This window comes from Pongo abelii, chromosome 18 (genome assembly GCF_028885655.2).
Source record: "Pongo abelii isolate AG06213 chromosome 18, NHGRI_mPonAbe1-v2.0_pri, whole genome shotgun sequence".
Lineage (NCBI taxonomy): Eukaryota > Metazoa > Chordata > Mammalia > Primates > Hominidae > Pongo > Pongo abelii.
Window position 1 is genome coordinate 69160116 of NC_072003.2, and position 23319 is coordinate 69183434.

At 39.6% G+C, this 23319-nt stretch overlaps 1 protein-coding gene across 6 annotated transcripts in view; it reads left to right on the plus strand.

Moving 5' to 3' along the window:
* Window positions 1-23319, plus strand: part of NFAT5 (nuclear factor of activated T cells 5) — a 141375-nt gene that overhangs the window by 94769 nt on the left and 23287 nt on the right. For all 6 annotated transcript variants that reach the window (XM_054533172.2, XM_063717094.1, XM_054533171.2 and 3 more), the window contains 4 exons: window positions 3425-3597; window positions 11104-11238; window positions 11365-11417; window positions 19505-19637. In XM_054533172.2, the coding sequence (XP_054389147.1) occupies window positions 3425-3597; window positions 11104-11238; window positions 11365-11417; window positions 19505-19637 (494 nt within the window). The remainder of the gene's footprint in view (window positions 1-3424; window positions 3598-11103; window positions 11239-11364; window positions 11418-19504; window positions 19638-23319) is intronic.

A 23319-nucleotide genomic window follows, 5' to 3' on the forward strand; every position in this document is an offset into this window, starting at 1 on the left:
CCCGTGGTAAAGGCAGGGAAATCAAAGCCAAGTGGAAAGCTGGCCAAAGACTTACTTTTTTGGGATTATAATAGTAATATTGAAAATAAAAACTACAATTTCATTTGCTTTCCTGAATTCCACTTTCTTAATGTTTGCTTTAAAAACTTTTTTTTTTTTTTTTTGAGACACAGTCTCCATCTGTCGCCCAGGCTGGAGTGCAGTGGTGCTATCTCTGCTTACTGCAACCTCTGCCTCCCGGGTTCAAGTGATTCTCCCTGCCTCAGCTTCCCAAGTAGCTGGGATTACAGGCATCCGCCACCACACCCGGCTAACTTTGTATTTTTAGTAGAGTCGGGGTTTCACCATCTTGGCCAGGCTGGTCTCCAACTCCTGACCTCAGGTAATCCACCCACCTTGGCCTCCCAAAGTGCTGGAATACAGGCGTGAGCCACTGCACCCAGCCAAAAAACTGTTCAGCAGAGACTATGAAGTGCCTTATTCCATCTTGATGTGAAACGCGTATCGCTGGTTTAAATTCACCGTCTGTTGTTATTTTCCTCTGTTTAAAAAATATATATCTTTAGATTTAGATTATATGTTTTTCATCTTGTACATTTAAATTTTAAAAATTATTTTGCCTTAAGCCTTTTGTAAAGGACCTTTAATCCTATAATTGAACCGTAACAGCAGGAAATATATTGGCGTGGGGTAGACCTATGTTGTAATTATTTGTATATTGGGTAGTTGCTAAAGACTTTACTTGGTTTTCAGTTTTCCTTTTGAAAGCCATTTTAAATAGATTGGTAAAAGGTTAGTTGGAAAAGACATTTTGAGAAATATTTTGTAAATTTTTTTTTTTTTTGGAGAGGGAGTCTTGCTTTGTTGCCCAAGCTGCAGTGTAGTGGCGCGATCTCGGCTCACTGCAACCTCCATCTCCTGGGTTCAAGCAATTCTCCTCCCTCAGCCTACTGAGTAGCTTGGATTACAGGCGCCTACCATCGTACCTGGCTAATTTTTGTATTTTAATAGAGACGGGGTTTCACTATGTAGGTCAAGCTGGTCTTGAACTCCTGACCTCAAATGATCCGCCCACCTCAGGCTCCCAAAGTGCTAGGATTACAGGCGTGAGCCACCGCGCCTGGCCTCATAAATATTTTTTAACTTGTAACTTTTGAAAATTACAAAAAAAGGGGCTGGGCACTCGGTGGCTTACGCCTGTAATCCCAGCACTTTGGGAGGCCGAGGCAGGTGGATCACTAAGTCAGGAGTTCAAGACCAACCTGGCCAAGATGGTGAAACCCTGTCTCTACTAAAAATACAAAAAATTAGCCGGGCGTGGTGTCGGGTGCCTGTAATCCAAGCTACTTGGGAGGCCGAAGCAGAGAATTGCTTGAAGCCAGGAGGTGGAAGTTGCAGTGAGCTGAGATCATGCCACTACACTCCAGCCTGGGCGACAGAGCAAGACTCCATCTCAAAAAAAAAAAAGACAGTTATAAAAATAAATACATATAGGCCGGGTGCAGTGGCTCACGCCTGTAATCCCAGCACTTTGGGAGGCCGAGGCAGGCAGATCACGAGGTCAGGAGATCGAGACCATCCTGGCTAACATGGTGAAACCCCATCTCTACTAAAAATACAAAAAATTAGCCAGGTGTGGTGGTGGGCGCCTGTAGTCCCAGCTACTCTGGAGGCTGAGGCAGGAGAATGGCGTGAACCCGGGAGGCGGAGCTTGCAGTGAGCCAAGATTGCGCCACTGCACTCCAGGCTGGTCGACAGGGCGAGACTTGTCTCAAAAAAAATAAATAAATAAAGTAAAATAAATAAATAAATACATATAGTAGAGGAGGAAAGGAGAGAATTTACTGATTGTAAAAATAGTATTTATTCAATATAAGAAAGTTGAAAACAGGCCAGGCGTGGTGGCTTATGCCTGTAATCCCAATACTTTGGAAAGCTGAGGCATGCAGATCATCTGAGGCCAGGACTTTGAGACCAGTCTGGCCAACATGGCGAAACCCCATCTCTACTAAAAATATAGAAATTAGCCAGGAGTGGTGGTGCATGCCTGTAGTGCCAGCTACTTGAGAGGCTGAGGCAGGAGAATCGCTGGAACCCTGGAGGCAGAGGCTGCAGTGAGCTGAGATTGCAACATTGCGCTCTAGCCTGGGCAACAAGAGCGAAACTCTGTCTCAAAAAAAAAAAAAAGTTGAAAACACAGGGTAAAAAAAGCTAAAAACATGCCCTTTAAAAACCAACTTCCAGCCTGGCACAGTGGCTCATGCTTGTAATCCCAACACTTTGGGAGGCTGAGGTGGGCGGATCTCTTGAGCCAGGAGTTCGAGACCAACCTAGGCAACATAGTAAGACTCCGACTGTACTAAAAATACAAAAGTGAGCTGGGGTGATGGTGCGTGCCTGTAATCCCAGCTACTCAGGAGGCTGAGGCATGAGAATTACCTGAACCCAGGAGGCAGAGGTTGTAGTGAGCTGAGGTAGCGCCATTGCACTCAGGCCTGGGTTACAGAGCAAGACTCTGTCTCAAGAAAAAAAAAATATATATATATATAAAAAAATAAAACCAACTTCCTGGAAATAACCACTATTTTAATGTGTATCTTCCCAGTCTTTCTTGGACAAAATTGAGAAAATACTGTACCCATTGTTTTGTAATCTGCTTTTTACTTAACATATCATGAGCATTTTTCACATATCATTCAATGTGGTAACATACTTTTTAGTGGCTAATATTCCATCCTTCTGGAGGCAGCTAATTTTTTAAAAGTAAAATCCATTTTATCTGTTTTCTGAATTAGCTCTGTAAAGAAAGAGACTAAATGTATTTTTTTATTTTTATTTTTTTTAAAAAAAGGTCTCTGGCCAGGTACCAGGTGGCTCATGCCTGTAATCCCAGCACTTTGGGAGGCCAAGGTGGGTGGATCACTTGAGGACAGGAGTTCAAGACCAGCCTGGCCAACATGGTGTAATCCCATCTTTACTAAAAACACAAAAAATAGCTGGGCATGGTGGCGGCCACCTGTAATCCCATCACTCAGGAGGCTGAGGCAGAAGAATCCTTTGAACCCCAGGAGACAGAGGTTGCAGTGAGCTGAGATCACACCACTGCACTCCAGCCTGGGTGACAGTGAGACTCCATCTCAAAAAAAAAGATCTCTTATAAGCCATTATTTATGTTCAGATTTTAAAATAGTGATTTTATTTTTTTTACTTTTTATTATTATAAGCAAAAGATTGACAGGATTAGGAACAGTGGTGAATGTTTAGAATTTACCCTTTTGTACTTTTTGAACTTGGAACTTTGTAACTTTATTACATATTCACAGAATTAATAGATAAGCAAAATTTTAAAAACAAACTTGTTGATTAAGAACATTATACTATTTATACAACAAAATGTCCCTTTATATATTTTTTTCTGTATTAGGGTGGACTGCGTAGGGATATTGAAATTGAGGAATGCTGATGTCGAAGCCAGAATAGGAATTGCTGGTTCCAAGAAAAAAAGCACTCGTGCCAGATTGGTTTTTCGAGTTAATATCACGAGGAAAGATGGCTCCACTTTGACACTGCAAACACCCTCTTCTCCAATTTTGTGTAGTAAGTAAGAAGATATGGAGATACTAAACATATGGAGTTACTTTCATTTTCTGTTAATCTTTTAGACATCTCTAAATTTTAGATATTTCACATACTCTGGCTTGTGATCATGCAAAATTTGAAATATTTTTAAAAGCAGTAGTCAGATTTTCTAGACTGAACTAGAGGTGAATAATTGGGATACAATTCAAAAGATGTGGAACATTTTGTAGTTTCCTATTATCATAATATGCTGATTTAAAAAGTAATTTGGGCCAGGCATGGTGGCTCACACCTGTAATCCCAGCACTTTGGGAGGCCAAGGTGGGAGGATCACTTCAGCCCAGGAGTTTAAGACCAGCCTGGGCAATGCAGTGCAAATCCTTTCTCTACAAAATAAAAAAATATATATAATAAGTTGGGTGTGATGGCTTGTGCCTGTAGTTTCAGCTACTCGGGAAGATGAGGCAAGAGGATCACTTGAGCCCTAGGAGGTCAAGGCTGCAGTGAGCCTTGAGCATGCCACTGCACTCCAGCCTGGGAGGCAGACTGCGACTGTCTCAAAAAAAAAAAAAAAAAAAAAAGTAATTTGAGCTGGTTATCAGAAGTAAATTACAAAGTGAAAGCGTTTTCTAAGCATCTTCACTGTGTGGTAAATTGCTATGGTTCTAACTGTTTTGTGTTAGAACATGAGTAAGGTAAGCAGAACTTTGCAAATAACAACATGTCAGAAGTTTCGATTACTAATTATAATATTATAGTATAGTGTTGGGAGTAGGAAATTCAATTCTTATTACTAACCTTGACATGGATAGAAAATGATGTGTGCGTGTTTGTGTGTGTAAATTCAATTATGTTGTTATATATGTCTCACCATAATTGTAGTTTCTGTCTAATGATTATTGTTATAGGTAATAAATAGGAAAAATTTTCCTTTTCACGCCTCTCTCTTTTTTTTTTTTTTTCTTTTTTGAGACGGAGTTTTGCTTGTTGCCCAGGCTGGAGTGCAATGGTGTGATCTCCGCTCACGGCAACCTCCACCTCCCAGGCTCAAGTGATTCTCCTGCCTCAGCCTCCCGAGTAGCTGGGATTACAGGTGTGTGCCACTAGCACCTGGCTAATTTTTGTATTTTTAGTAGAGGTGGGGTTTCACCCTGTTGGCCAGGCTGGTCTTGAACTCCTGACCTCAAATGATCTGCCCACTGCTCCCAGCACCCCCCACCACCCTTTTTTTTTTTTTTTTTTTTTTTTTTAGAAGAAGGCTGAATACGGTGGCTCATGCCTGTAATACCAGCACTTTGAGAGGCCAAGGCAGGAGGATCGCTTGAGGTCAGGAGTTTGAGACCAGCCGAGGCTGGTCTCTCTTCTTGTTTCCTTCTGTCTCCCATTCCAATCCCAGCTCTTCTTACTAACCAACTTTGTTTTCACCTCTCATTTTACTCCAGCTGTTTAAACCTGCCAAAAAGTTTATATTCATGGAAACTACCACAAGCCAGAAACTTATAATGGAAGTGTATTGAACAACATAATGAGAGACCCTGTCTCTACAAAAATTAAAAAAAAAAAAAAGCCAGGCATGATGGCATGTGCCCTGTAGTCCCAGCTACTCAGGAGGCTGAGGCAGAAGGCTCACTTGAGCCCAGGAGTTTTGAGATAGCAGTGAGCTGTGATCACACCACTGCACTCCAGCCTGTACAAGAGACCCAGTCTCTAAAAAAAAAAAAAAAAAAAAAAAAAAAGGAAATTGTTCAGTTGAGTGCTTTTTTTTAAAAAACTTTTATTGTGTTCTGATAACAAAATATGCCTCATTGCTCATTCAGTCACTTATTTAGTCAACATAAATTAAATGCAGTTGTTCTCAATCCTGGGTGTAGGTTCGAGTCACCTGTAGTGCTTTAAAACAAACAAAAAGACATGCCAATTGATGGTTTGTGTTTGGAAAGCTTCATAGGTAATTCAATGGATAGTTACAGTGTGCCTAACTCTGAAATTAAAGATTATAGTTTAAGGAGCTTACAGTTTAGCAGGCTAGGGGAAAAATCAGGCAAGTAAATGTCCAATTTTACTATAAAATTATATTAACTTCCATATATGTGTATATAAAATTGCATATAGGCCAGGTGTGGGAGCTCACACCTGTAATCGGAGCACTTTGGGAGGCCAAGGCAGGGGGATCGCTTGAGCCCAGGAGTTTCAGATTAGCTTGGGGAACAAAGCAAGACCCTGTCTCTATTTTTTTAATTATATATAAAAATTATATAAGCTTCCAATTGTAATATAAAGTTATATAAAGATACTATACTGCACAGTAGCTGTGTGAATAAAGTACAGTGGAAACATAGAGCATCTAATTCAGACTGCTCAGAGATGGTAGAACTTGTTCTGTCTTGTCTTAAAACACAAATAGAAGTAAAACAAGTAAAATGGGATTTACTTGAAAAATTTTCATATCTACCCTTCTGTAGTCATTCTGGGCAGAGGGATTCATGTATAAATATGCTCCCTGAAAGGGTATGATTCTTTTGGGGGAAATAAAAAGAGTTTGATGTGATTGGAACAAAAAGATATACGTGATGGGTAAGATTTGAGGTTACAGAGGTAGACAACACCTCTTTCATAAAGAGACTTGTGTATTCAGCAAAATAATTTGAATTTTATCCTGACCACTTAGGAAGCTTGATGCTTGAACTTGTGACTTTGAGGGCTGGATATGGGAGGAAAAGAAGAATAAACATAAAAGTGATCTACAGTAAAACACAGGACCCCAAAAATCTTTTTATTTAAAAAAATTAAAATGTTCCATTTTAAGTTTCTGGCTTGTATTTATTTCCATGAATATAAACGTTTTGGCAGCTTTAAGCAGTTGCAGTAAAATGAGAGGTAGAAAGGAAATTGGTTAGTGCGAAGAGTTGGGATTGGAATGGGAGATAGAAGGAAACAGGAAGAGAGAGAGGTAGAAAAGGAAAGGGGCCAAAAGGTAACAGAGTTGGAAGGGAGAAGAGGAAACAGATACTTGATCTTCCTTCTATAGATACTCAGTGGAAAAAATTTCTAATATCAGGATTCATGCAGTGCCTTGTGGCTTTAAAAAAATTACTTCTAATTATTGGTTTAACAATGGCCATTGGATCCTTTGTCTTTTTGTTTTTAAGGGGATAGAAGATCATCCCTTTTTACATTCTTAACATCTTTCGTGTTCTCCAGACAATATAGGTGTATATGTTTTTTGTTTTGGTATGTATGTTTGTATTATTTTGTTGTGTTATATCAAATTAAGAATATCAATTTTCAGCCAGGTGCAGTGGCACGCACCTGTAGTCCCAGCTACTTGGGAGGCTAAGGAAGGAGAATCACTTGAGCCCAGGAGTTTGAATCCAGCCTGGGATTCAAACCCATCTCTTAAAAAAAAAAAAAAAAAAGGCCAGGTGCAGTTGTACACGCCTGTAATACCAGCACTTTGGGAGGGCGAGGTAGGAAGATTGCTTGAAGCCAGGAGTTCGAAACCAGCCTGGACAACGTAGCAAGAGCCCATCTCCACACACAAAAAAATGTTTTAAGTTAGCTGGGCATGGTGGCATGTCCCTGTAGACCCAGCTACTTGAGAGGCTATGATGGGAGGATTATTTGAGCCCAAGAGTTGAAGGATACAGTGAGCTATGGTGGCACCACTGCACTCCAGCCTGGGCAACAGAGTGAGGTCTTATTGATCCTGTCTCTAAAAAAGAAAAAAGAAAAAATGTTCATATCTACCCTTCTATAGTAGTTTTTAATAGGACAAAATTAATCATGGCCTTCTTACATGTAATATATATTAGATTTTATCTTATGGTTACTAAATTAAATATGACTCTGAATTTAAGAATTTTCTCCTTCCCCTATTTCTACGTATCCCACAGCTATGGGGAAAGGATGGTATTGTTAAGCAAACTATCCCTCTCTTAAAATTTTGGACAGGATTAGTAATTTACATAATCAGATGTAGGCGTTATACTCTAAAATATTCTATTAAATATGTCCTTCTACTAGACATTATTACAAGGCTTTATTCTCTTGACAGGTTGAAATATTTGCTTACTTATTTTTCAGTATTCAGATATTCATTATTTTTTTCAACTTTATTTATTTATTTATTTATTTATTTATTTTTTGAGACGGAGTCTCGCTCTGTCACCCAGGCTGGAGTGCAGTGGCGATCCCGGCTCCCTGCAAGCTCCACCTCCCGGGTTCACTCCATTCTCCTGCCTCAGCCTCCCGAGTAGCTGAGACTACAGGCGCCCATCACCACACCCGGCTAATTTTTGGTATTTTTTAGTAGAAACGGGGTTTCACTGTGTTAGCCAGGATGGTCTCAATCTCCTGACTTCGTGATCCGCCCACCTCGGCCTCTCAGGGTGCTGGGATTACAGGCGTGAGCCACTGCGCCCGGCCTCAACTTTATTTTTAAGACTGCTAGTTGAAAAGCATCTAAAAGCACACAGTTTTTATAATACCAAAAAGGTGGTTTCTTTTTTGTATGTTCTAATTTTTAAGCATTATTCCTTTCAAGTAATTTTTAAGCATTATTCTTTTCAAGAGTCAGCTTATAAATAACTTGGCCGGGCGCAGTGGCTCACGCCTGTAATCCCAGCACTTTGGGAGGCAAAGGTGGGCCCATTACCTGAGGTCAGGAGATCGAGACCAGCCTGAGCAACATGGAGAAAACCCATCTCTACTAAAAATACAAAGTTAGCCTGGCGTGATGGTGCATGCCTGTAATCCCAGCTACTCGGGAGGATGAGGCAGGAGAATTGCTTAAACCTGGGAGGTGGAGGTTGCGGTTAGCCAAGACTGCGCCATTGCACTCCAGCCTGGGCAACAAGAACAAAACTCCGTCTCAAATAAATAGATAAATAAATAAATAACTTAAAAATAAAACAGTTAATGCTTAAATAATCTTGACTTTAGTTCTGTTTAGTATGGCGTCTGTTGGGGACCCATCTCTTAAACTTTAAAGAAAGGACCTTTTAAAAGGCCAAAAGTTAAATTATCTTGAAAGTAACAGACTAGTTCTTTCTGTAATGTAAATATGAATATGTACAAGATAAATATATTCTAAACCTTGGGGCCTCATTTGGCTGTCTTATGCCTTTAACACATAAATTAAAAAAATGAGATATGGGAAGAAGTTTTACCAGTAATCAGTGAAGTGGAATTTCCACACAGTACTTGAAAATGGAGGGAAAGGTTATACGCTTTACATTTCATTTTGGTAATACAATATATTAATGTAATTTTATACCTTTTATTTTCTTATCAGAACAAGATATACCATATGTTTCTGGAATGTTTTTTAAAAACAAGTATCTATTTCCTGTTACTCCAAAAAGTTACCTTTAAATAAACTGATTTAGTTAATTCTTCATTTAAAAGGGTATATAATTGTCAATGTATGACCAATAACCCTTTCCATTCTGTTCACACATTTACCCTATAGGTTCTAGATAATACTTGTTTTTTTGTTGTTGTTGTTTTTTGTTTGTTTCCTTTTTTAGACAGGGTTTCACTTTTGTTGCCCAGGCTGGGGTGCAGTGGCATGATCACGGGTCACTGCAACCTCTGCCTCCTGGGTTCAACCGATTCTCCTGCCTCAGCCTCCCGAGTAGCTGGGATTACAAGCATGTGCCAGCACACCCAGCTAATTTTTTGTATTTTTAGTAAAGATGGGGTTTCACCATGTTGGCCAGGCTGACCAACTCGAACTCCTGATCTCAGGTGATCTGCCCGCCTCGGTCTCCCAAAGTATTGGGATTACAGGCGTGAACCACCTCACTGGGCCAGTGTATTTGTTTATACATTCACAATTTCTTTTAAACTCCCCAGCATTGTTGAAAATGTCATTTATCATATACAAACAGGTTAAATATCTCTTATCTTAAATGCGTAGGGCCTGAAGTGTTTCAGGTTTTGAATTTCTTTGGACTTTGAATTTCTTTGCATATATATAATGAGGTTTCATGGGAATGGTACCCAAGTGTAAACACAGAATTCATTTATGTTTCATATACAGCTATACACATAGCTTGAAGGTAATTTTACATAATATTTTAAATAATTTTATGTATCAAAGTTTCAAAAAGCAAAGGTGTCACTGTTTCAGCCACCTTTGTAAACAATCTTTGTAAATAACCTGTTTGGCATCAGCATCATTCCTGACTCTGAATTTGTTTTTATTTTTATTTGTTTTATTTTTTATTTTTTTTGAGACAAAGTCTTGCTCTGTCACCCAGGCTGGAGTGCAGTGGCACGATCTTGGCTCACAGCAACCTCCACCTCCTGGGTTCAAGAGATTCTCCTGCCTCAGCCTCCCAAGTAGCTGGGATTACAAGCGCCCATCACCACGCCCAGCTAATTTTTTGTATTTTTAGTAGAAGCAGGGTTTCACCCGACTCTGAATTTATATGCTACCAATAAGCAATCCTTTTCTAATATTTCTTCACACATAAGTACTTAACAGTGGTGCAATCATGACTCACTGCAGCCTCGACCTCTGGGGTTTAAGTGATCCTCCCACCCCAGCCTCCTAAGTAGCTGGGAATTGCACGTGCATACTATCACGCCCAGCTAATTTTTTTGATTTTTTTGTAGAGACAAGGTCTCACTATTGCCCAGGCTGGTCTCGAACTCCTAGGCTCAAGTGATCCTTCAACCTTAGCCTCCCAAAGTGCTGGGATTACAGGTGTGAACCACTGCACCCGGCCCAGGTGTGTAAATTTTTGAGCATTGTATTGGCACTCAAAAAGTTTTGGATTTTGGAGCATTTAAGATTTTAGATTTTTGGCTGGGCATGGTGGCTCATGCCTGAATCCCAGCACTTTGGGAGGCCGAGGTGGGCGAATCACAAGGTTCGAGACCAGCCTGACCAACATGGTGAAACCCCGTCTCTACTAAAAATACAAAAATTAGCTGGGCATGGTGGTGTGCACCTGTAATCTCAGCTACTGAGGAGGCTGAGGCAGGAAAATCACTTGATCCCGGGAGGCGGAGGTTGCAGTGAGCTGAGATCACACCTCTGCACTCTAGCCTGGGTGACAGAGTGAGGCTCAGTCTCAAAAAAAAAAAAAAAGATTTTAGATTTTTGGATTAGGGATGCTTAACTTGTATTTAGCAAAGACAGGATACTTGTTTGTATCAATAGCTGAAGGCTAAATGATACTGCAATAACACACAATTTAAAAGAAGACAACAAAACAAAACTCAGTGGCTTACAACAACTGAGTTGGTAAAACCATGTGATGGCTCTCAAAGCTTTCACTTGGATTTGGCACATTACTTCAGTTCACGTTTGAGTATCCAAACCAGTCACATGACCAAGCCTGATGTCAGTAGAGCAAGAATTACAGCCTTTCCAGATAATTGTGTTACTATAAAAATATTTATTACTCCTCCTTCAATAAAGACAACTCATAGAACTGGATGATTGCAAGTTGATTTTAGGTAAGAAATAAGTTTTGGTGGTTCTTGTTATAGAATGCTTATGTATCTCCACAGCTCAGCCAGCAGGAGTGCCGGAAATCTTAAAGAAAAGCTTGCATAGCTGTTCAGTGAAAGGAGAAGAAGAAGTGTTTTTAATCGGCAAGAACTTTCTGAAAGGAACTAAAGTTATTTTCCAAGAAAATGTTTCTGGTAAGTATGCATATTTGTGGTACAGGTATTTGCATGTTTTCACTTTGTTATATGGATATAGTCATAGCTACAGAGTAAAAAAAATAGTTCAAAAATTTAATAAATCACTGCTTTTATTTCAATCAGATGAAAACTCTTGGAAGTCAGAAGCTGAAATTGATATGGAACTATTTCATCAGGTACAATTTAAGCTTTTTTATAATTTGGTTGTTTGTTTACTCTCTGAGCAATTCAGTTTTGTTCTGAAATTTTCCTGAATCAGTAGATTAAATTTCTTCTTCCTATGGGATTGATATGAATCATTTAAAGTTTCTTTCTTGAGTTTCTTTAACTGAAATAGAATTATTTTCCTAATGGTAAACATGACCGCCTCTATTTTAAAGTTAGGATCATTAACAAATGTTTCCATTGTTAATAAACAAAATCTTTCTTTCCCGATATTTATTTTCTCTAAGGATTTGCATAATCTTAATCCACTATATAGTTAAATAAAAGGGAAACCAATATTTATTGAGAATCTGTTATGTTTCAGGTGCTTTATATTTGTTAAACCTTCTTGTGTTTAGAAGCACTCATCACACTGATATTAGTCTGTATTTGTAGGACCTCACCATGTATTGTTTTCCAAATAACAATGAAAACTTGAAAACAAGGATCAAGACCTGACTTAGGAATTAGTATTTAGAGCAGACAGGACCAAACCCCTAGAAATTGAGACTAACAGAAGGCCAAATTTATAAGCAAGTTAGAAGGCACATGGAGAAGAGGTAGTATGTACAGGTGTAGACCGGAGACAGAGAAGAGAGAAACAGGAACAAGCTAATGTGTAAATTACCCAAAGCCTAAAATTTAGTGTAAGAAGCTGATGGGGAAAGAAAAGAGCACATGGCAGAAGGTAGAGAAATAGAAGAGGCAAAAATTAGACAATCTATAGCCACTTTATCCAAACAGTTTATAATTTCCTTGTTGTTTTAAAATTTATTTTTTATTCCTTTGTGTATTTTTAAAAACCTAATAAAATTTAAAACATATATCCAATATATTGCCAGACTCAAGGCTCAGGGCACAGCCAAGACTGCTCCCACTTCATACACCAGACACAAGTTCAAAGGTCCCCAGGCCACCCTCTTTTTTTGAACGAGTGGCTCAAACAGTGGTTTTCCTACTGTCCCCTTGGATTTGATAACTTCCTAGAATAATTCACAGAACTCTGGGAAGTGCTATACTTAGTGCCTGTAGTTTTGTTGTTGTTGTTGTTGTTGCCGCCTGTAGTTTTTTGGTGGTGGTGGTGGTTGTTGTTTTGAGACAGTCTTGCTCTGTCGCCAGGCTGGCATGCAGTGGCGCGATTTCAGCTCACTGCAACCTCTGACTCCCTGGTTCAAGCAATTCTCCTGTCTCAGCCTCCTGAGTAACTGGGACTACAGGCACGTGCCATCATGACCAGCTAATTTTTGTATTTTTAGAAGAGACGGGGTTTCACCATGTTGGCCAGGATGGTCTCCATCTCCTGACCTCGTGATCTGCCCGCCTTGGCCTCCCAAAGTGCTGGGATTACAGGTGTGAACCACTGTGCCTGGCCTAGTGCCTATAGTTTTACAACAAAAGGATAGAAATCAGAATCAGCTAAAGGGAGAGAAGCATAACACAAGGTCTTGGAGTGTCTCAGGCACCAACCTTCTGTCATCCTCAGGAAGACATTACCATCTTGTCATAGCAATGTGTGATGATAACAATATGCAGAGAATTACCAACCAGGGAAGCTCACCCAGCCTTTGGTGTCCAGAGTTATTATTTCAGACCTGATTATGTACTGCCCATGCAGCTACCTTTGGTCTTCACTTCCACAAGGTTAGAATTGATATGGTGTGTTCCAAAGCCTCTGTTATAAATCACATTGTTAGACTATCCAGTGACCAAAGCTCTCAAGTAAATATCACTGTCACACAAGACATTGCAGGAACCTAGAGATTACCTCCTAGCGGCCAGAGGTAAAGACCAGAACTCTCTCTGGGTAAAGTTAATTATTTCCTAGACAATATCGTATAGTGTGGAGATTCCTATATATCTAGACAAATGCTGTGTGGCAAGTTTTCCTCTGGCCTTATGCAACTACATGTTGTGGAAAAGAGATAGTGGGACTTAACAAACATTCCTTTGTCACACAGACCATTGGGCAATATCTCCTAGGGTTTATAGTCAGACTAGTCTTAATTGAAGTTCTAATACCTGCTTTGTCATTAGCAATCTGTGTTAATTAAGTAAGACAAATCACTTTTGTGTTCCAGTTTTCTGATCTGTAAGATAAGCGCTTTCATTAGATTATTTGAGACTCCTCTGACTCTTAACATTTTATTATTTCTTATATTATTTGATCAGACCATGAACCAACAATAGCTTCCTCTGGAGTACTCCTGGAGGTTAGAGGCAATGTATTATAATTCTTCTGTGTTCCTTGTAATACCAAACACTTAATAGATACACAAGAAAAACTTATTAGTTCATTTTATTCACCTTGAAGAAAAAAATGGGTGACTGTGTGGTCTAAGTAAGGTTCATTTGTTCTTTCTGAGAATACTTCAAACCCTAATTTCAGCCAGGTCTTTAAATACCTAGAGTTGTAATCCTAACTGAAACTTAATTTATTCATGCAGTACTTTTGTATGCTATGAACATGTTTTGTTTCTTGACAAATTGGTTAGATAAATGTAGACTCCCTTGCTCGTAATGCTCTGTTATGATTGTTATTCTTATGATAAAGATTTATAGATAAGGAGACTATTTCTGGAGATTGAGAGACTTGCCTTATAAATTATACAAAATATCAATGACGTAGCCCTAACAAATTATAGTATTAACTTGCTATTTTGTATAGAACTTTATATTCATAAGTTATCCTCCCTCCCTACCTCCATTTTTCTTTCTCTCTCTTTCTTTCCTTTTGAGGCATGGGGTAGTTATATTTTTAAAACACTTTTTTTCAGGGCAGTTATGCCAGCTACAGTAGATTAAAGAAGAATAATCATAAAAATAAGACATGTGGTGGAATGGAAAGGAATTATATCCTTATTTGGTGACTATATCTAGAGGTCCTGGGGTTTTTGCAAGCAAGTATGTAAACAAACTAAATCATAATATAATCTGTCATTAATTCTGTGGTTTTGCTCAGTTTTATCTTTTTCAGAGAGAGGTTTTATTTTATTATTTTTCTAAAGGGGTTTTCTTGGAAGCCTTTTCTTTGAGTAGAATCAGAGCTGAGATCCTAGAGAATTGATTCTAGAGATTATATTAAAGGAAGAAAACCCACAAAGTAAACCTTTAGGGGGAAGAAAATGTGTTGAGGCTGGGCATGGTGACTCATACCTATAATCCCAGCACTTTGGAAGGTAGAGGCAGGAGGATTGCTTGAAGCTGGGAGTTTGAGACCAGCCTGGGCAACATAGTGAGATCCCATCTCTACAAAAAATTTAAAACATAGCCAGGCATGGTGGCACATGCATATAGTTCCAGCTACTTGGGAGGCTGAGGTCAGAGAATCACTTGAGCCCAGGAAGTTGAGGCTGCAGTGAGCCCTGATTCTGCCACTGCACTTCCACGTGGGTGACAGTGAGACCCTGTCTCAAACAAAAAAAAAAAGACAAGACACTTTGGATGTGATCAGTAAAGAAATATTAGGCCTACAGTTGAAAGGGAATCTCTACAATATTTAAAAATACCCAGCAGATGGTATAGTAGAAAAGACCATTTAAAGATAATTTCACAAATTGCAATTGTGAAAGATTGTAATAGCCATTCCGTTGCAAACCCAAAATCAATTCGTCAGGTATTACACTTTTTCTGTTATATTATAAATATTGCCAGACTTGTGGCTCATGCCTATAATCCCAGCAGTTTGGGAGGCCGAGGCGGGTGGATCACCTGAGGTCAGGAGTTGGCGACCAGCCTAGACAATATGGTGAAACCCCATCTCTACTAAAAATACAAAAATTTGCTGGGTGTGGTGGCATGTGCCTGTAATCCCAGCTACTTAGGAGGCTGAGGCTAGAGAATCACTTGAACCTAGGAGGCGGAGGTTGCAGTGAGCTGAGATCACGCCATTGCACTCCAGCCTGGGCAACAAGAGTGAAACTCTGTCTCAAAAAAAAAAAAAAGTAATACAGTATTATAAATATTGAGACTAATGAAGTCTGGAAAAACAATTCTTTGTTCAATATTTGGCTCTTCTGGTCCATAGTATACCTCATGCTCATGTATACCAAATATGATGGGTACATGGTCGTTCATTATGTCTATTCCCTTTTAACAACTGTAGATGAGTTATAGATAACATTAATTACCTATTAAAATATATATACAAAGGGATATTCAATCTATTTATACAAATATACATAAAAGGATAGTTCAGGGGAAGATGGTATAAATGTGGAAAGAAAATTCTTGAAAGAAGTGCAAAAAAAAGATCCTCAGAAGAATTTGTGGGAAGAACTAGATTAAACAAAGGCTTGAAAGCTTAGAGGTTATGTTTTTCAAATCAGTTCTAAGAGTAATTTTGTAATGGGTCTTTGGTCAAGTCTAATTATAGATATTCTAATTATGTAGGTATTCTAATTATATATATTCTCAACTGTAAAATTAATGTGACAAAAAGTATCTCATAGAAGAGTGAAAGATATCTAGCACCATTGCTGGTACACTCTGAAAAAGATTATCTACTAGGGAAAAGGTTATTTTGAATCTAAGCAGATTTTTCTAAGAAATTAAAATTCAATTGTTTTCCTCTTTTTATCCCAAAGAGCATTATACCTGCTCCCAAAGCTTCCCAACCCTTTGTATGTTTTGTATGTACTGTATCCCTAGCTTAGTGATAGTTAATTGATTCTAATTTATGAGAGGGTATTAAAAATAGCTTTTGATCACTAGTGACAGTTTACCTAATTTTTAATTCAGCTCAGTTGTAGAATTTCTAGATTCAGATTGAGGAAGTTTGAAGAATTAGTAGCAAAATAGGTCCATTTGGTTTTTAAAAGGTTTCAAAATTAGTTTTACTTGAATATGCTCTCCAAAGCAAGTGGAGTAAAAGTATTTTGATAAAATATGCATCTGATTTGTAGACCCTAGTCCTGTTACTAATTGCCAAGAAACAAGTTTTTATTCAAAAGAATAGTTTGAATTATGGAGTTTGCCAAATAATTTTAAGAGTGGAAGCTCTCACATGCTGTTCATTCACCCATCTCCTTAACTCTAGGTAGACTGTTTCTGTGACATAGTTGTAGTGTTTAAACAACAGAGTAAAAATGAGGGTAGACAAGATTCAGTAACTCTGTTTCTTAGAAGTTAGATCAATACCAGTGCATTTTTTTATGACCTTGTGTGTGTTCACATTTAGCTCCTGCCTCATAACTGTGGATGTATGCATATTTGTGTATGTTTTTCCACTTAGTTGAAAAGAATGTGGTTTTTTTGAGATGGCTAACTTAGGAGGCATTCTGTTAATGCTGTAAATTAGAAGGTACTTTTTTTTTTTTTTTTTTTTTGGAGACAGAATTATGCTCTTGTTGCCCAGGCTGGAGTGCAATGATGCGCTCTTAGCTCATCTCAACCTCCACCCACCGGGTTCAAGCAATTCTTCTGCCTCAGCCTCCTGAGTAGCTGGGATTACAGGCGTGTGCCACCAGGGCTGGCTGATTTTTTGTATTTTTAGTAGAAACAGGGTTTCACCATGTTAACCAGGCTGTTCTCAAACTCCTGACCTCAGGTGATCTGCCCACCTCGGCCTCCCAAAGTGTTGGGATTACAGGCGTGAGCCACCGCGCCCGGCCTAGTTCTTTATTTATAATGTGACTGTATTTCAGAGAGTGTTTTAAGATGGCTCAGAAACAGCCGGGTGCGGTGGCTCAAGCCTGTAATCCCAGCACTTTGGGAGGCCGAGGCGGGCAGATCACGAGGTTAGGAGATCGAGACCATCCTGGCTAACACGGTGAAACCCCGTCTCTACTAAAAAATACAAAAAAAATTAGCTGGGCGTGGTGGCGGGCACCTGTAGTCCCAGCTACTCAGGAAGCTGAGGCAGGAAAATGGCGTGAACCCGGGAGACGGAGCTTGCAGTGAGCTGAGATCGCGTGACTGCACTCCAGCCTGGGCGACAGAGCGAGACTCCGTCTCAAAAAAAAACCAAGATGGGCAACCCGCTCGGGTCCCCTTCCACACTGTGGAAGCTTTGTTCTTTCGCTCTTTGCAATAAATCTTGGTACTGCCCACTCTTTGGGTCCACACTGCTTTTATGAGCTGTAACACTCACCGCGAAGGTCTGCAGCTTCACTCTTGAAGCCAGCGAGACCACGAGCCCACCAGGAGGAACGAACAACTCCAGACGTGCCGCCTTAAGAGCTATAACACTCGCCGCAAAGGTCTGCAGCTTCACTCCTGAGCCAGCGAGACCACGAACCCACCAGAAGGAAGAAACTCCGAACACATCCGAACATCAGAAGGAACAAACTCCAGATGCGCCACCTTAAAAGCTGTAACACTCACCGCGAGGGTCCGCGGCTTCTTTCTTGAAGTCAGTGAGACCAAGAACCCACCAATTCTGGACACAATAACATCTCACCCCAATTAATTACTTTTATCAAGAGGAAAGAATGAATGCTAGTGAGGATGTGGAAAAAGAAGAGCCCTGCCTGGTACACTGTTGGGAATGTAAATTGGTACAGCCACTGTGGAAGACTACAGAGGTTCCTCAAAAAACTAAAAATAGAACTATGCTCCAGCAATTCCACTACTGGATATAGATATATATATATCTCCAAAAGGAAAGAAATCAATGTATCAAAAAGATGCCTGCACTCCCATGTTTATTGCAGCACTATACACGATAGCCAAAACATGGAATCAACCTAAGTGCCCGTCAATAGATGAAAAGCTAAAGAAAATGTATATATTATTCAGCCATAAGAATGAATGAAATCCTGTCATTGGCAGCAACATGGATGAAATTGGAGGTCATTATGTTAAGTAAAATAAACCAAGCACAGAGAAAAAAAAAAAAAAGATGGCTCAGAAACAAATTAAATTCTCAGAAATGGAAACCTTGACCTTGATCTCATTTGTCCTATGTTTTCTATTCAACTGAGTCAACGAACTATATAGTCTAACTAAATTTTAAATGTCATCAAACTCATGTCACCCTCAGCTGTCAGCTTCGGCCTCCTGCAAATCAGATCATTAGTAAAAAAGCATAATCACTACCCTGTGATATCCCCTACCATTATAATAATCTACTAGGGAAGAAGAAAAAAAGTCAAAGTCTTCTTTGAGGCTCATATTACCCTCAAAGAAGATATAGTCCCCTTGAGTAAGTACTGGTGAAACATTTATGAACTCTGCCTTTCTCTTATAAGGATGCTTCTGCCACTATTCCAACTAAAAACATCTTTGGTTTACTGAGATGTGGATAAACTGAACCCAGTTTGACTTAAAATGAGAATTATGTTGTTAGGAGTAGTTAACTGCATTGTGAAATACATCTCACATTGAGGTTGCACAGAATGTATGGTAACTGACTTTGCCCTTGGTGGGCATATTTTTTTTTCTAATAATTTATCCATTCTTTTATTCAATATGTACCTTATGTAAGGTACTATTCTTTACAAGTGAGACAGAGTGAAGAACAAAACAGCTCAGATCCTCATGGAGCTTACATTCTTTTGTTTGGCGAGAGCAAAAAACAAGCAAATAGGGTAATTTCAGGGGTGATGATGAGTGCTGTTATGGAAATAAACAAGATTATGTTATAAGGTTGGGGAAGGGTTTTGCTTTAAATAGGATGATCAGGGAAGGCTTCTCTGAGGTGACATTTGTATCTGACCTGATAATGGGTTAGGAGATCACCATTTGAGGAGGTGAAGGAAAAATATTGCAATTGAAAAGAATAGGAAGTATAGAGAATCTGAGGTAAAACAGAGTTTAGTATGTTAAAAGAAGGGACCGAGGTTAGTGTGGCTACAGTATAGTGAACTAGAAGAGCAGGAATGAGATGAAGTTGACAGGGCAGGGATCTTGACCTTTTAAGCCATTGTAAAACACTTGGATTTTACCTTAAAAGCAGTGTTAAGATTAATATCCTGATGCCTGTGAACCTGAGCTTTAAAATGCATTCTTTTTTTTTTAATCACTTTTTAAACTTTACAGCTAACAGGAAATATACTTAATTTAAAATTTTTTAATTTAAGTATTGCTTCTTTTTCAACTCTTGTGCTTTTCTTTACATTAGAATCATCTTATTGTGAAGGTTCCCCCCTATCATGACCAACATATAACTTTGCCTGTGTCAGTGGGAATATATGTAGTGACGAATGCTGGAAGATCTCATGATGTTCAACCGTTCACTTACACTCCAGACCCAGGTATGTCAAAATGAAAAATTCAGAACTAAAACAAATAATTAATTTCCAGTTTTTTGAAAGAATATGAAGATGACTAGCCAACCAAAAAGAAAGTTGCTCACTAAGATGAATTGATGTTCGTTTCTTTTGGCAATGACATTTTTTCTAAGAAGACAGCCACCAAATACTGCTTTTACTCTTATGTTAAGGAATCATTTCTACCTTATACTATAATAATAAAAGCCAGCAATGCTCTGAAGTCAGATTCTCTGAAGCTATCTTACAGGTTATTCCTCCATAAGAATTTCCATGCATTGACTACCGCTTATATACAGAAACGTGAAAGTGACACCTTTGGGAAATTGCTAACAGTTTAGTTTGGCTGGTTTATAGGGTACATTTTGAGAGAGAGAAGAGATAAACTAGAGTGACAAGTGATAAAAAATCCCAAAGACTGATGGTGAATAAATATTTTTTTCTTTCTATATTGCCCCATAATACCTGATAAATATTTTAAATATAACTTTAAGTGGTTGGGTTAAAATGATATTTTAGGCTGGGTGCGGTGACGCACACCTGTAATCTCAGCATTTTGGGAGGCCGAGGCGGGTGGATCACCTGAGGTCAGGGGTTTGAGATGAGGCTGGCCAACATGGTGAAACCCTGTCTCTACTAAAAAATACAAAAAAAAAATTAGCTGGGTGTGGTGTTGGGCGCTTGTAATCCCAGCTACTGGGGAGGCTGAGGAAGGAGAATTGCTTGAACCTGGGAGGTACAGGTTGCAGTGAGCTGAGATTGTGCCATTGCACTCCAGCCTGGGTGATAGAGCGAGGCTGTCTCAAAAACAGCAAACAAAACAAAACAAAAACCTGATATTTTAGAAATCAGAGGAACTAAATTTTTTTTTTTTGCATGTGGGTGGGAGACGGAGTCTCGCTGTGTCACCCAGGCTGGAGTGCAGTGGTGCGATCTTGGCTCACTGCAACCTCCATCTCCTGCGTTCAAGCTATTCTCCTGCCTCAGCCTCCCGAGTAGCTGGGACTACAGGCGTGCACCACCACGCCCAGCTAATTTTTGTTTTTTTAGTAGAGACGAGGTTTCACCATGTTAGCCAGGCTGGTCTCAAATTCCTGACCTTGTGATTCACCTGCCTCGGCCTCCCAAAGTGCTGGGATTACAGGCATGAGCCACCACGTCCGACCCTAAAATGTTAAAAGTTTAGAAGATACCTGTTTATGAGTGTCTCACAAGTTATTTGCCTGCATTCATTTAGATGCCTGAAAAAAGCAAAAAGCCTCCTTTTGGCAGAAATGGGGAGAACATTTTGGAAATGGAAACTCCTTGCATGCTGCATTGACCTAGGCTTGGCTTCTGCCATGTTTACCATTGGTTCAGTTCAGTCCAGTCTCAAGCATACTTCAGAATTAGCAGTTCTTCTCTATCTGTAGTTTATTAGTATGTTATTTCCATGTAGTTCAAGATCCAGTGAGGTAGAAAGTAAAGAAAGGGGCAGAGAAAGAAAGCCCTGGCATCAAAAAGTGAAGAAAACAGTAGCTAGGACAGAATTACAACTGGTTTAAGTTAATTGCTTTCTATCACTTAATTTTTCTATTCCCTATTCTCTTTTCTTTTCTTTTTGAGATGGAGTCTTGTGTTGCCTAGGCTGGGGTGCAATAGCGTGATCCTGGGTCATTGCAACCTCTGCCTCCCAGGTTCAAGCGATTCTCCTACCTCAGTCTCTCATGAGTAGCTGGCACTACAGGCATGCATCACCACGCATGGCTAATTTTTGTTAGTAGAGACAGGGTTTTGCCATGTTGGCCAGGCTAGTCTCAAACTCCTGACCTCAGGTGATCTGCCTGCCTCGGCCTCCCAAAGTGCTGGGATTACAGGTGTGAACCACCACTCCCAGCCTCCTATTTTATTTTTAATCGTATCTGAATTTTGCAACATTATTTTCTATTAATTTGTTACAAAAGGTATGCCACAGTACAGCACTGTTAAAATACCCCTTGAAGGCCTGGCATGGTAGCTCACGCCTGTAATCCTAGCACTTTGGGAGGCCGAGGTGGGCGAATCACTTAAGGCCAGGAATTCAAAACCAGCCTGGCCAACATGGTGAAACCCCCTCTCTACTAAAAATACAAAAATTAGCCAGGCGTGGTGGTGGGCACCTGTTTACCCAGCTACATGGGAGGCTGAGACAGGAGAATCTCTTGAATCCGGGAGGTGGAGGTTGCAATGAGCCAAGATCACACCACTATACTCTAGCCTGGGCAACAGAGTGAGACTTTGTCAAAAAATAAATAAATAAATAACCTTGATATTTGTCTCAGAATTAAAGATCATGTGTGAAGACTTTGGACCAAAAAGGTAAAGTTTAGAAATAACATCCTGGCTTCAACAAAAATAGGAGAAAGAAGATTGGCTTATTCTCAAAGACCAAATATTTTATTGTTTCCTTTCTAGGAAGGCTTCAAACATCTAAGGAAATTTGATATAAAATTAATAATAGTTGGCTGGGCATGGTGGCTCACACCTGTAATCCCAGCCAGCACTTCGGGAGGCCAAGGCAGGTGGATCACGAGGTCAGGAGATCGAGACCATCCTGGCTAACACGGTGAAACCCCGTCTCTACTAAAAATACAAAAAAATTAGCCGGGCACAGTGGCGGGCACCTGTAGTCCCAGCTACTCGGGAGGCTGAGGCAGGAGAATGGCGTGAACCTGGGAGGCAGAGCTTGCAGTGAGCTGAGATTGCGCCAGTGTACTCCAGCCTGGGCGACAGAGCAAGACTCCATCTCAAAAAAAAAAAAAAAAAAAAAGGAAAGAAAATTAATGATAGTTAAAGCATTTTAATAACTGTTAGTTACTAAATATTGACATTTAATGTTTTGCAGGAGCTTGCACAAACATGAGAAGAAAGATGGTATAATTAATACATAGGATTTGTTTCCTGATGAGCTTCTGCATCAGTTGTGTTGGAAGGGAAAGGAGTTTATGTCAGGGAATAGCCTTAAAGATTTTGCTATCCTGAAAACACTGAGATTTTCTTGTCTTCACTTGTTTCTTTGTTTTTATTGATATGAGACTTCAGGACTTTGAAGTACTTAGCATCAACACTAAGAATCCTCATTTCTTCGTGATAAATGCTAATTATTAGAAATTGCCCTTCGATAAATTGCTGAATAAACAACTTTTAAGTATTCTACTTCAAAGGCTATACTAATTGCCTAATTTTGGCCATTCTTAGGCAATCATTACTGTATGTTTGCTCTTTCAAGTTTTCCCCCAGCATATTTTGTATGTTACAGATAGCAATCACTCTTAGAAAACCTTGTTTGAATAAATATAAGGTATGCAAACTTTGTAATACAATCTAATGCCTTAGCTTCTGCCTCTATGATACAGCTAATTAGTCTTCCTGCAATTTTCGTTTTTTTGTTTTTGTTTTTGTTTTTTGAGACGGAATCTTGCTCTGTCACCCAGGCTGGAGTGCGATGGCGTGATCTCAACTCACTGCAACCTCCACCTCCCAGGTTCAGGCAATTCTCCTGCCACAGCCTCCGAAGTAGCTGGGACTACAGGTGCCCACTACCACACCTGGCTAATTTTTGTATTTTTAGTAGAGACAGGGTTTCACCATGTTGGCCAGGCTGGTCTCTAACTCCTGACCTCAAGTGATCCGCCCGCCTCAGCCTCCC